The sequence below is a fragment of the Herpailurus yagouaroundi genome, unplaced genomic scaffold (genome assembly GCF_014898765.1).
Source record: "Herpailurus yagouaroundi ecotype Mexico unplaced genomic scaffold, PumYag 210, whole genome shotgun sequence".
Lineage (NCBI taxonomy): Eukaryota > Metazoa > Chordata > Mammalia > Carnivora > Felidae > Herpailurus > Herpailurus yagouaroundi.
Window position 1 is genome coordinate 27,623,901 of NW_024412441.1, and position 14,099 is coordinate 27,637,999.

The window sequence follows — 14,099 nt, forward strand, 5'->3', positions numbered from 1 at the left end:
TGTTTCATGAAACAGCAGTATCAAGAGGTCCACATGTGCCCACCATCTCTCCCTGTCCCTAAATCCCTCAAAATTAATAAAGATAGGTCAGGGCAGAGCATACATAAAGTCTCATCTAAGACACTCGATTTATACCAATTTCTGTTCATTCACTGCTTTCCACACTGAAATTTTTATGTGTCACCCACACATAGTCACCCATAGTCACCCAGGAGGTAGTGTCATTCCACAAAAGAAGCTAAGTAAATTGCAGGCTAGGAGAAGAACCTGCAAAGATGCTAATAACTGGGAAGTGCAAACAGTAAACATTTGCCCACAAACCAGTGCCAAAGAGACTGGCGGTCACTCAGTTTATGTGATATTCTGAAGAGTTTTCTGGTTCAGTCATGTTTCTAATCCCACTCATTAAGCTTCCAGAGTTTTTCTGTTTTGAAGTTAGATTTAACAAGCATCTTCCTGCCTACCTAGGGTTTCCAAATAAAATACAGAACACCCAGTTACATTTGTGTTCCAGATAAACAACAAATAATTTTTTTAAGTTTAAGCATGTCCCAAATATCGCATGGGATATGCTTATACTGAAATTACATTTGTTACTTATCTGATTCAAATTTAACTGAATGTTCTGTATTTTGACACAGCCTATTTTTCCAAGAATGAAATGGATTCTTGGGTTTATGTCTTAAGGAATTATCTGAGATTAAAGATTCCCTTCATCCTTACTTCACTTAGAGTTCATAACCAACCCCAATCTCTGGAGCTGGTTAAAGTAGCAAGTATCAATACAATTTATTTCAGTTTCATTTTTTTCCCTACTCACTTCTGGAACAGAGTTTTGCAAAGAGAATGGCTTAAAAGCAATTTAAATTGAAAATGGTGGAATGGAAACAAGTTATGGGTAAACCATAGATGTTTCTCAATCCCTGTATAGTCTGGATGTTCAAGTCCTGTTGATTATGATCTTATTGTTCCTTCTTCCTCCTGGGTTGGTTTGAAGGCTTGGATAACAAATGAGACATTTTTAATGAACTTAAGTTAAATATTGATTCAAGGAGTGAACACAATTTCAATTAAATTTTATTCAATATTTATTTAAATAAATTTAACTCACTTTCCAATAGTTGTGTTTTACAACAGTTTGCTGTACCAAAATACATTTTAGACATATTCTTTTTGCAAAAACATTTTTAAAAGAACCTGTTTAGGACGCCTGGGTGGCGCAGTCGGTTAAGCGTCCGACTTCAGCCAGGTCACGATCTCGCGGTCCGTGAGTTCGAGCCCCGCGTCAGGCTCTGGGCTGATGGCTCAGAACCTGGAGCCTGTTTCCGATTCTGTGTCTCCCTCTCTCTCTGCCCCTCCCCCGTTCATGCTCTGTCTCTCTCTATCCCAAAAATAAATAAACGTTGAAAAAAAATTTTAAAAGAACCTGTTTAAGGAGAGTAACCAGCACTCTGACTTTTTCTAAGAAAAATATATTAGAAAGTCCAGTCATAATTTTTTCCAATGGATCACACTTGTGGCCTGAACACCTATTACAGTTTGCATCTGACATCCAAAGAATGCAATGAGAGTTGCAATCTCCTCTCCACACTAAGAAAGTAACAGTAACAGAGTAGAATAAGAAGGAGAAACAGGAGGAGGAGGAGGAGGAGGAGGAGGAGGAGGAGGACGAAAGAAAAGGAGAAAGAGGAAGGGGAGGAGGGGAGGAGGGGGAGAGGAAGAGGGGGAAGGTTCAGGAAAGAATTGGAAGGGAAAAGGGCATAACTTTATCTTTGGTGCCCAATGTGTGCCAAGTCTGCAGGTCCACAGCTACTAGGACTTGGCACAGGATTCAAATGCAGGCAGTCTGACTTCTGTCTAAGGACTACCAAATCCCCAGGCTTACTCCCCACAATAATGATGGCTCAGAGAACTCACTTCTTCAATTTTCTGTTTAGGTTTATGCATTCTTTATCTCAAGAAATAATAGCATGCTAGGCACTAGGTGGCATAAGTGAGAAACAAGACAGAGCCCAGGCCCTGTTTTACATGCCTTTGAGTGTAGAATAAGAGATAGAAAATGTTAACAAGTAAATAAACAAGACTAAATTCTGATAAATGCTTTAAGGGGAAAAAAGTTGCCCCAAGCAAGGAAATAGGAGGGACCTACTTCAGATGACACTGAAACCTCATTTAGTATAAATTCAGGTAGAGTCTAAAGGGACTCATTATGGATAACCAAAGACACTCCAATCACTCAGGAACTTCCAGGAGTTTTTGAAACTCTGTTCAAGGAATCAGAGACAAATACCAAATATATTCTTTTTTTTAATTTTTTTAACGTTTATTTATTTTTGAGACAGAGAGAGACAGAGCATGAATGGGGCAGGGGCAGAGAGAGAGGGAGACACAGAATCCGAAGCAGGCTCCAAGCTCTGAGCCATCAGCCCAGAGCCCGACGAGGGGCTCAAAATCACGGACCACGAGATCGTGACCTGAGCTGAAGTCAGACGCTTAACCAACTGAGCCACCCAGGCTCCCCTATATATTCTTTATTATATCACAAGAGACAGGAAAATTAAGTGGGTGTCCTGTAATATTTAGCAGTTAAAAACTAAAAGGTATCTGGCCTTGTTTTAGAGGTGAAAAGAGGTTATGGTTGAAACAGGAGGAGAAAACCCAAGAAGGAACCAGAAATGGTTCCAAGGAAAAAGCAAGGAGTTTTCTGCATCTCTTTTGCTTTAAATGAGACGTGCATATTCTGATACTAACACTGTATAGCCTACAAAATGAAGAGAACCTTTTCTAATAGAGCATATTTTATTTTACTCTTAAAAATAACAACACTGACCCTTCCAGATATTTGTGCTGGGAGATTCAAATCTAGGACCTTCTTGCCAACAGCCCACAGAAATTTCCCTTCAGCCTTTCAGGGAAGTTATTCTATGTTGCTACCTCCATTCGCTACCTCCGTTCTGTGAGCAAATTTCCTGCAACTTTTTAATTAGCTTAACATTCACAGAAGAGACAACAAATGAATGTGAATTATTTTATGAACACAAATAAGAGAAACATAAACAACATGTCACTAACTCTTGTTAAACTGACACAGAAGAACAGGACTGAACTTGAACATGACACAGCAGCCAGGATCTGGGAGGGCCTCTGGCATTACGTCAGAGCCTGGATGGGAGGAGGGCTGGAGCTCATTAAGAAAAGGCCTGTGTACAAAGGCCTAAACAGTAGTGCCCTGTTTCCTGGAACTGGGGCTAGCAGGCCTGTAGCTGGTTTGCACATTAATTGCCAACCATCCCCAGGCTGTCCAGGTAGAACTTGCAGTCTGAGTCTTGCATTGCCTGTACAATAACAAGAATGCAGCTTTGTGCTGACTGAGCAGTAACATTTTATCTGGTACATTACTCTGATTTCTGATACTAATGGCCTTAAGTAAAATGGAGGATTTTAAATTTGATGGAAAAGAGCGCATACCTGTCGACTACGTGAAGGGGATAATGCAACCCATACCTACCTGTAACATCTGGGACCAGATCTGGAACTTCCAAGCCAAGTCTGATGATCTGCTTATTGCCACCTATCCTAAAGCAGGTAGGGGGTAGGGGAGAGGGGAAGGTGAAGAAGAGAGTTAGGAAGGTAAGTGGGGAAAGTACATTAATAATGAAATAATGGAGTGGGAAATTGTTTACTGGACAGAGTGATATGGCTAAGATATATATCTTGTGGAAACTGAAACTACAGAAAAAAATATTAAAATGATGTACAAATTTTAAGAATTTAATTCTTCCTATGATGTACATATTTTTTTAATTTTTTTTTTTTTTTTTTTTTTTGAGAGTGAGACAGAGACTGAGTGTGAGCAGGGGAGGGGCAGAGAGAGAGGAAGACACAGAATCTGAAGCAGGCTCCAGGCTCTGTGCTGTCAGCACAGAGCCTGATGTGGGGCTCAAACTCACGAATGACGAGATCATGACCTAAGCCAAAGTCAGACACTTAACCCACTGAGCCACCCAGGTGCCCCTGATGTACATTTTTTTTACTTCCCTAGTAAAGAGTGAATGAAAGAGCTGAGAACTAAAGGGCTAGATTTATTGATTTGTTTGTTCCCAATGCAGGCCCTTACTGCAGATCCTGTAAAAAAAAAAAAGAAAAAAACAAAACAAAACAAAAAAACTTCTTTGTGTGTGTAAACTAAAAAGGGGATCCCAAGGCTGATTTGGGGAAGAGTTATGGGAGCTTTGGTCCTGCAATGCTGATTTCACCTCAGCAGCCCCCAGAAGCCCTCAAAATTCTCTTAGTTCAGGGTCTGAGAACTACTGTTTTGATTTCCATCTTCCATCATGGCATGTTGTGAACCTACTTCCTTGTTTCAGTAATTAGTTTAACAGAAGTTGCTATAAAAGTAAGAATACTTGAGCCCAGCCACTGTATCATAAAAATTTTAGGATGAGCAGGGAGAAATAGTTCTCTACAGATTTTTGTGCATATTACATATATAGTAAAAATACACTATTGAATTCACAGCCAGATTGCATGTACATTTGCTCTTTGAAAAATCAAGTTACCTGTCAATAACCCCTCTTTCACACACGCACACGCACACACACACACACACCAAAAAATCTAAACCTAAGCATTTTCTGAGATTTTATGTTCAAACCTCTCTTGAGTCTTTATATCTAATGATCCTAATAAAAGACTACCAGCAGATGAGAGCCTTAGACTCCTAATTTTCTAATCTTACTCATCGTGAGCCTGTTCAGGATTAAACTTTCCTAAGTTTGTGAATGTAAAAGAATTCACTGGTAAGAATCACATGTCATAGTCTTAATTTTGTCCACAACTCTACTTGATCATCATTTCAGCATAATGTTTAATAGTTAATCTTTCTCCGCCTCCCAAATGTGAGCAGCAAGATTTGGTTTATTTAAGGTTTTCATGGGTTAGGATTAATGGGGCTTCAACAATCCAAATAACACACTAAATAAATAATATGCTTGCCAGCTAATGTAATATTTAATCATCACTAAAACCTTAATTTTTTATCCATTAATAAAGGCTAAATTTATTGGAGGGAAGAATGAACAAGCATGGATGAAAAATATGGCTTACACCTAAATTTTTAAAAGAGTAACAAATACTCTGTGAATGAGCCAAGAGAAAAAATATATTATAAAATCACTGACCTCTAGAGGATGTATTGAGAAATTCCACTCATCCCCAAACCCCTAGCAACATGTGAACCTGCCCCATTTTTAGCTGGCCCATGGCTATAAATTCAGAGTGACCACCTAAAACCAGTACAAATAGCTCTAACTTTCTTTGACTAGATAGCTGGAGAAATATTGTTCTTTTATCCTGTAATAAAAGAGTTGGTGCCAGAAAATATTAGAGACCAACTCATCTACGATATAAAATGTAATTTTTTTCATTTTTTTCATTGTTTCCTAACCTATGCCCTTCCTGTAGAGCTAAAAGCACTAAATTGACAGTATGAGGAAAGGAGTCTATAATGAGATCTGATTTCAGAGAAAATAGGAAGATTAGCCCAGATTCAGGATTCAGAGAACCATTCTCAAATTGTTCATCTTCCTGACATGGATTTGTCAGAATGTCTAGTACAACAGCTCTTCATCAAAGGATGAAGATTTAGTTGGTAGGCACTGTATCAGTCAGAATCAGACAGCACACAGAAACTAACTGGGCCTGGGAGACAAAGGGCCCTTCTTCCAGTGGCTTCTTGCATTTGAGACACTGGGCAGCAAAATGTGGTATGGCCTCTGCAAAATTTCTATCTGTTGAAGCTACCTTTCGGGAAGAATGACCTCTATCTCTCTTCAACGTTTCAATGCATTTCATCAGGGGAATCTAAATAATATTCAGAATCTTAGTGGCAAAGAAGTCTAGATAATGCACTTTTTAGCATTTCAGTCCCTGAGATAAGGGGAAAATTAAGAAATGGGTGAAAATGGATACTAAGTACCAATGATCAATATCCAGCCCAGTTTGTGAGTTCGAACCCCACATCGGGCTCTGTGCTGACAGTTCAGAGCCTGGATCCTGCTTCAGATCCTGTGTCTTCCTCTCACTGCCCTTCCCCTACTTGTGTTCTGTCTCTCCCTGTCTCTCAAAAATAAATAAATGTAAAAAAAATCTTTAAGAAACGTAGTATACTAAATGTCTGTGCATCTTCATCTTACATGTGGACTAAGGAACAACATGGACTCAGGAGATAGTGGACTTAATACAAAATGAAGGTGATGTTGACAAAACTCAACGAGCACCTACTTACATACGATTTCCTTTCATCGAATGGATAGTCCCATCCATGAGATCTGGTGAGTATGGAATAGCAACACTTGACTATGATCCTAAATATACACTTAGGATTTTTTACTATCACATTCACAGGCATTCAAGCTGAAAAAAAAATCATAGAAAAGACATAAGGATTAATACAACCACTTTGAAAAACTAGAAAAAAATTAAATTCTAGGCATTCAAGCATTACTAATGAATTATGTGACTGTATTTTTTTAACTGTGTCTGGCCGTTGCTAAACTCCAGACATTTTCTAATGGAGTTACTGATTATACACAAGTTTTTATTCTCCATTAGAAATTGTATTCCACAAAGTTGAGCCCAAGTGACATAATTTCATCATGGAAGGGTTTGAATCTTTTAGGTTCTTATTTGTTTGGTTTCTTGTTTGGTATGGCTAAAGACTGTTTTAGCTGTAAAAAATCATTCATAAGCTACACATATTATCTCATATCAGATCTACTGTTACAGTGCTCTCACAGTTGCCTTGAATTGTTCAACTGTTCCTAAAGTAGTAATAATGGAAGCAGTAAGATGTTGAAGCAAATAGAAAAAAAAAATGGTGGTGAGTGATCAAAAATCAATTTTGCAGGTTTGGAACAAGCTAAGCAAATGCCCTCACCACGGACCCTGAAAACACATCTTCCCATCCAATTGCTGCCACCATCCTTCCTAGAGAAAAACTGTAAGGTAAAAACCAAAAGGAATTCACAATTTACTCCTTAAAACAACCCTAGAGTGGTCTTTAATTTCCTCTTAAGACACTTCACTTGTTAAAGAAGAAAGAGTCCATCTCTTCACAATAATCAATATGCAAATTGATTTGAGTCTTTTTCAAGTCCCACAAAAGTCAAAATCATAAGAATGCAGCATCAGAAAATCTCATCTGTATGGAATGTACCCACTTGAACATAATTTGTATGAGCAATAACCAAATATAAGTCTAATCCTATTTTTGCTACTTTCCTAGATAATCTATGTAGCAAGAAATCCAAAGGACAATATGGTGTCTTATTACCATTTCCAAAGAATGAATAAAGCTCTTCCTGCTCCAGGAACCTGGGAAGAGTATTTTGAGAGTTTTCTGGCTGGGAAAGGTAAGAGAATTCAGTTTGTTTCTTTTCTGTCTCAAAATTCTCAAACACTCTAAAAAGAAAAAATCATTTCCTTAGAATATCTGGGCCTCTGCCTGCTTTACTGTGAAGAAATCATCAGTATGATACTCTCCCTCTCTTTAGGAAATCTCCTTTCAGTGGAATATTTGTTTGTTGGGCTTCTGTGATTCATTACCCTGTTTTTCATCCCTCCTTGCAGTGTGTTGGGGATCATGGCATGACCATGTGAAAGGATGGTGGAAAGCCAAAGATCAACACCGCATTGTCTACCTCTTCTATGAGGACCTGAAGAGGGTGAGGGGCAGTGCCATATAAAATGTTCCCATTGGACCATAAGACATTTAAGTCATAATGTATGGACCCTACTGGGGACTCATAGATTGAAACAGGGAATAGAAAATGCTGCATTTCATTGGTTACCGCTGTCCATGAATCAAAGAACACATGGGATATCAGGAGTTTATGTATCACATAGTTTCATCTACAATTTCCTGGTGCTCTGGGGTATGGTACACTGTTTCCATATAGGCAAAATGCAAGCGATACCTTTATTTTCCTCTTTCATATCTATTTTAAAATTCCATTTAGAAAGGAAAACATTTCCTAGCACATTTTGTGTTTTTTCATTAGTACTTGAGAAACATAATTTTGAGAAATGCGTTAAGAATTTAGGGTGTAATGGAAAATACTAATGATTTAGATTCAAAATTCTTGAATTCAAATTGTGGCTTTACCTACTGGCAATTATTCTTGGTAAGGACACTTAACATCTTAGAGATTTACTTAGTTTCCCTAAATGCAAACACTAGATAGTAATATATACTCTTCCAAGATCTACTGTGAGGACTAAATAAGATGAGGTTCATGGGAGTTTACTATAAATTATAATATACCCAATACTATCTATGACTTAACTAAATACAGGGATCTATGAAAATTAGAGTCTCTGTTCTTCAATTATCACTGAAAGCCTTGCTACTCAAAAGGTGTTTCACAGACTAGCTGCATGGGGCTCTCAGACCCCACATCAAGCCTACTAAGTCAGAATGTGCACCTTATAAGATGCGTTATAAAATGCCTAGGGGATTTGTGGGCACATTAGCTTAGATGTATGTCTCCTAGGTTCAGTCACTGCTGGGCCTCATCTAGCTGTTTCTACAGAATATCAAAAGAGCAAAACAGAATCATTTTTCTATTTTTTTAGTCAAGATACAATAGACAATTAACATTATATTATTTTCAGGTGTACAACATGATTTAATATTTGTATATGTTTTGACATGAGCACCACAATAAGTCCAATTAACATCTATCACCACAGATAGTTAGAGAATTTTTTTCTTGTGATAAGAATTTTTAAGATCTATTTTCTTGGCAACTTTCAAATAGACAACATTGTATTATTAACTATAGTCACCATGCTACACATTACATACCCAGGACTTATTTTATAACTAAAAGTTTGTAACTTTTGTCTCCCTTCATCCATTTGCCCATCCTACTCTCTATCTCTGGCAACATCAATCTGTTCTCTGTATCTATAAGTTTGGTGGTTGTTGTTTAGATTCCACTCTACAGTTTCTTCAAACAGAAAAGGTCAGATATGCGCCCTATTTTAGTGCAGAGAGTTATCTACAGAATTCTACATTTAGATATTCAGTTAAGAAATATTATGGCAGGGAATCGTATAAGGGAAATGTTTGCTCTTTCATGAATAGATATGACAAACTGAGGAAGCCATAGAAGGAAGGAATACTCTGCTGTTAAACACAGAGTAGGAAAACTCCATGTAGGTGATGCTTGTCCACATGATATCAAATGTATCATTATAGGGTAAAAATAAGAATATATCATCAGGAATGATGCCCTTTTAATGGGGTATATCCTAATGTATTATGATGCCAGGAAGAAACTTTATTGAACAGGTAGTCTAACCTTAGAATCCCTAGAGCCCTTTTAAATATTTCTGTGATCATGTTCTGGAATGTCTCCTAACTAGTCATTCAAAGCTCAATATTCTCTGCACTCTTTTTTTTTTTTTCTGGTGTAATTTCTCTTAGCTTTTCTTTTTTTTTTTTCCTCTTTTTTAAAAATATTATTTAAATCCAAGTTAGTTAACATAAACTAATAATGGTTTCAGGAACAGAATTTAGTGATTCATCACTTACATATAACACCCAGTGCTCATACCAACAAGTGCCCTCCTTAATGCCCATCACACATTTAGTCCATCTCCCCACCCAACACCGCATCAGCAACCCTCAGTTTGTTCTCTGTGTTTAAGAGTCTTTTATGGTTTGCCTCCCTCTCTGTTTTTATCTCATTTTTCCTTCCCTTCCCCTATGTTCATCTGTTGTTTCTTAAATTCCACATGAGTGAAATCATATCATTTTTATCTTTCTCTGACTTATTCTCTTAGCATAATACATTCTAGTTCCATCCACATTGTTGCAAATGGCAAGATTTCATTCTTTTTGATTACTGAGTAGTATTGCATTGTATATATATTCCATATCTTCTTTATCCATTCATCAGTCGATGGACACTTGGGCTCTTTCCATAATTTGGCTATTGTTGATAGTGCTGGTATAAACATTGGGGATTCCTAGTCTATGTGAAGCCAATTAATTAAGCACTTTTGACATCCAAGCTTTTAAAGCAGAAGACACAGATGTCAGGCTGTGCCTTTCTACTTTCTTTCCCTTACCACTCCTCCTAGAGATAGGGACTTCCCACGGCCACAGCTCCCTAGGGTGGTGTGTCCCTCTGATGAGGAAACATTGGAACTCTCAGGAGCACATAAACATCTGGACATGCTGGGTAGTAGAGTTACTAGTCATGGGTGTCTCTTGGGCACTTCATGGGTGCAAAATAGTCCTCTCCCATTCTCCTGCCACCACTTACTTCCACCACTGAAATGGCCTGGGGACATTTCTATCAATGAAACAGGAGACAGTCTCCTTAAATTGTCTTACCCTATGCTTCCACAATACCTTTGCTCTTATCACCAGTCTATGGACTCTCTTTGTTGGATATTTAATTGACCAAGATCCCCACCCCCCGCGATAACTGACTTGCATGGGACACTTGGGCATAACTCTTAGTGAAACGCTCTCCCTGCACTGCATATCACTGTATGCTGAATGTTTTACTAACACTTCAGTTTTTGCTCCTATGTTAGAGCAAGAAAAGCTTAATAATTCCAGTTAATAAAAAAGAGAATATTATGGACCATCATGTTAAAATGAGTCATTTATGGATAGTTGAGCATTTGTGATATAAGATTTTTTAATTTTATCTCATGGCATGTTACTGATTACTGTTATTAATTCATTTCAGTATTCTTATTAAACCAATTGTTTTATATCAAATCTTCACTTTTCTTTCAACTCTCATCATAGAATCCAAAGCAGGAAATTCAGAAGCTGGCAGAATTTATTGGAAAAAACCTAGATCATGAAGTTCTAGATAAAATTCTCCATCACACTTCATTTGATGTTATGAAGCAGAATTCAATGGCAAACTATTCATCAATTCCTACTGAAATCATGAACCACTCTGTTTCTCCATTCATGAGAAAAGGTTTTTATATTTTCTTTTGATCATAATCTTAAAAGTGTTGTGCAACCTTTCACAGCCTTGGGGGAATTTTCTTTCCTGTGGCTAAGAAAAAAAAAAGCTCTATAACAAATGATTCTAGGATTCTTAGGAAACCACAAATGAAATGAAAACAATGTTCAGATAATTGAAGAGTAAGGTGTGGTGTCTAAATCCCACCCCTTTTCCCCCCCCCAACTCTTCAGAGATCTTACTGATAAGGTGAAAACACACAGAATTAAATGAGATAAGGCAAAGAATCCATTTTATAATGTATTTACAAGGGCTTTATGCTATCAGTTAGATTTAATTCATTCCAAAATACTTACTGAGTGGCTACTATGTGTCTGGCACTGTTCTAGGTAATGTCTAGAGCAGTGAAAAAAAACACAAAATTGTCTCCCCTCATGAGCATTATATTCTAGCCACAAATAAAATAAGCAGGAAGAATACACAGGATAATAGATGATGGTAATCACTACAGGGGGAAAAGGCAATCTGTGAAAAGGTAACAGGAGCTGCATTTGGAGAATTTGGGGGATTTTTTTTTTTGTTTTTTTCCTCAGACTATACCTTGAATTCTCTCACATACAAGCCCTTCCTGGTAGGTCTATACAATGAAAGCTACAGACATAAGCACCTACCACACTTTGACGTGCAAAGAGGACAGGAGAAAAAGACAAGAAATCCCCCCATGCCTGCTGTTTTAATTATTGTAGTTTCATTTCCCCCATTAATGTGACTCATTGGGTAATGGGCTCTCCTGTTACCAGATCAGATAAGAAATTCTTCTTCCCTTCAGAATGAAATTGACAGGTTAGCAACAGAAATGTTTTGTTCAATATTGCTTCCCAGGAAGGTAGAACAGAAATATTCACACAGAAACAGGAAAATAGAGAAATACAAATTGACTCTCTCCCACATGACTGTTTCAGGGACAGTTGGAGACTGGAAAAATCACTTTACTGTGGCTCAGAATGAGAGATTTGATGAAGACTACAAGAAGAAAATGGCTGATTCCAGTCTAACTTTCCACTTCCAATTCTCATAAAAAAGAAAACAAAAATTTTTTTAGTCTATTCCTAATTTATTGGGTAATAATTAAATTTTGTTGCTCAGATCACATAATATTGGATTAGGTTCTCAGACTAGTTGTTTATTGTGTTTGCTTTTGTTCACTGTAAAAAAGCGGGGATAAAGCTAACAGAGATTGGGGACAAGGTGGAGAGTGGGAGGAGAATGGCAGTGTGGAAGGAATGAGGTTCAATCATCACTGGTTAAAATCCTGGCATCATTGCTAATTATCATTATGTTTAAGTTTTCTACAGATCATGTGTTTGTTAACATTAAAAATTCTTCATTCCTTATATAAGAAAACACTAAAATTTTCAGAGTAAGTGTTCTTTCAGACTAACTTCTCAACACAGCACTAAAGTATGTAGATAGTGACTATTTCTCCCAGAAAGTAATTGGTAGCCAAGTAACCATCGTGTAACTCTGTTTCCCCATGAAACTTTCCAATTCACTTCAGTGTTCTTTCTATAATACATCTATCCCTATCAATTACCACATCCTATATACTTGACTCTCTCTCTCTCTCTCTCACCTCAGCCAGTGCTATGATTCAGTCTTGGAGTCATATCTTGATTTGCCTCCTTCCAGCGAATCCATAATCATATGCTAATCCACCAACAATATCTCAGTTTTTCTTGTATGAAGTCTCATTTCTATAGCCACCCTTCTGGTTCAGAAACCTTTTACCCATACTAGTGTAAGCTTCCAAACTAATTTCTCTCTTCCTCGCAAATCTATTAGGGTTACTTTCCTAAAACAGGATTGTGATTGTATTTTTCCTTAGCTCTAAATAATACTTCAATGACGCTGAATTTACAGAGGCTGAAAGATAAATCCCATGCTTTTTAACCATCAATTCATAGGCAGCTATAAACATATGATATGGTTAATCTCATCTTCCAAACCACTTTTCTAGCTTAATTTCATCTTCTAAACCATCTCCTTACTTCAGCAAATTAGCTACTCACTGAGCCCTGATATCTTACAGGTTCCTACCCTACTAGTTTTATTTTCACCATGCCTCTATCTGAAAACATATTCTACCTATCCAAAACATATAACATGCTTCAATAACCAGGGCAAGTGGTTCATTCCTTCTGCAAATACTGAAAACTGAAGAGATCATTTGTTCTTCTGAAGTTCTCTACGCTTAGTATAATTCTTTTGTGATTAAGATTAAAGTATATTACATCTCTTATATGTATATATTGTCTTTCTTGTGCTTATTAAAATTTTCACTTATTTATTTTTTTTCCAAGATAGAAACATTGCTATATACTTCATTGCATCAAACAAAATAGGACAAGCACAAAAATAAGTAACTGAAAGAATATGTCTGTCAAGGAAATTCAAAACAGCTAACTTTTTAGATAGTAGTACCTAAATTTATATTTTAAGTAGTACCTATAAAAGTTATCATCTTTAACTGCTGTCCAATATACTAGCTACAAGAGCCTATTTAAATTAATTAAAAATAGATCAAATCTAGTTCCTCATTTCCACCAGTTAACTTTCAAATGCTCACTAGCCACACATACCTAGTAGCTATTACTTGGACAGTAGAAAATATTTCTATCATCCAGAAAAGTTGTATTGGATAAGACATTTTATTTTTATAACAATTCTTTGAATGTGGCAGTATTATCCCACAAAGAAAACTAAAACTAAAGTTCAGAGATATTAGTTAAGTTACTCAAATAAGAAATGTTGGAATTTACTTTCAAACACAGCTCCAATGGTTCCAAAACCCGCATTTTTTAACTGTTCAAAATAGAGTCTTTCCCTTCCTGTTCTTACCACAGTCCCATCACAGGTTCATAATGATCACTGCTAACTAAAGGATGCCCAACCCAGACCCAGACCTAAAAATAACCAGACTGTCAAGATGTCAGCCATTCCCCACCATGATCAAGTGAAGCTTAACAATAGTCTATTGAATATCTAAAATATTCCCACTGTCCACATGCTCTGAAGTAGACAGAGTCCTAAGCCAACAAT

The 14,099-nt window shown here is 37.1% G+C and overlaps 1 protein-coding gene across 1 annotated transcript; it reads left to right on the plus strand.

The window, feature by feature from the left end:
* The first annotated feature begins 3,213 nt into the window (after positions 1 to 3,213).
* LOC121016481 (sulfotransferase 1C4-like) lies at positions 3,214 to 13,305 on the plus strand. The gene is made up of 7 exons (XM_040454148.1): positions 3,214 to 3,585; positions 6,207 to 6,332; positions 6,908 to 7,005; positions 7,286 to 7,412; positions 7,630 to 7,724; positions 10,832 to 11,012; positions 11,963 to 13,305. The coding sequence occupies exons 1-7, from the start codon at positions 3,417 to 3,419 to the stop codon at positions 12,076 to 12,078; spliced, it is 912 nt and encodes a 303-aa protein (XP_040310082.1). The 5' UTR covers positions 3,214 to 3,416; the 3' UTR covers positions 12,079 to 13,305.
* Positions 13,306 to 14,099: the final 794 nt, after the last annotated feature.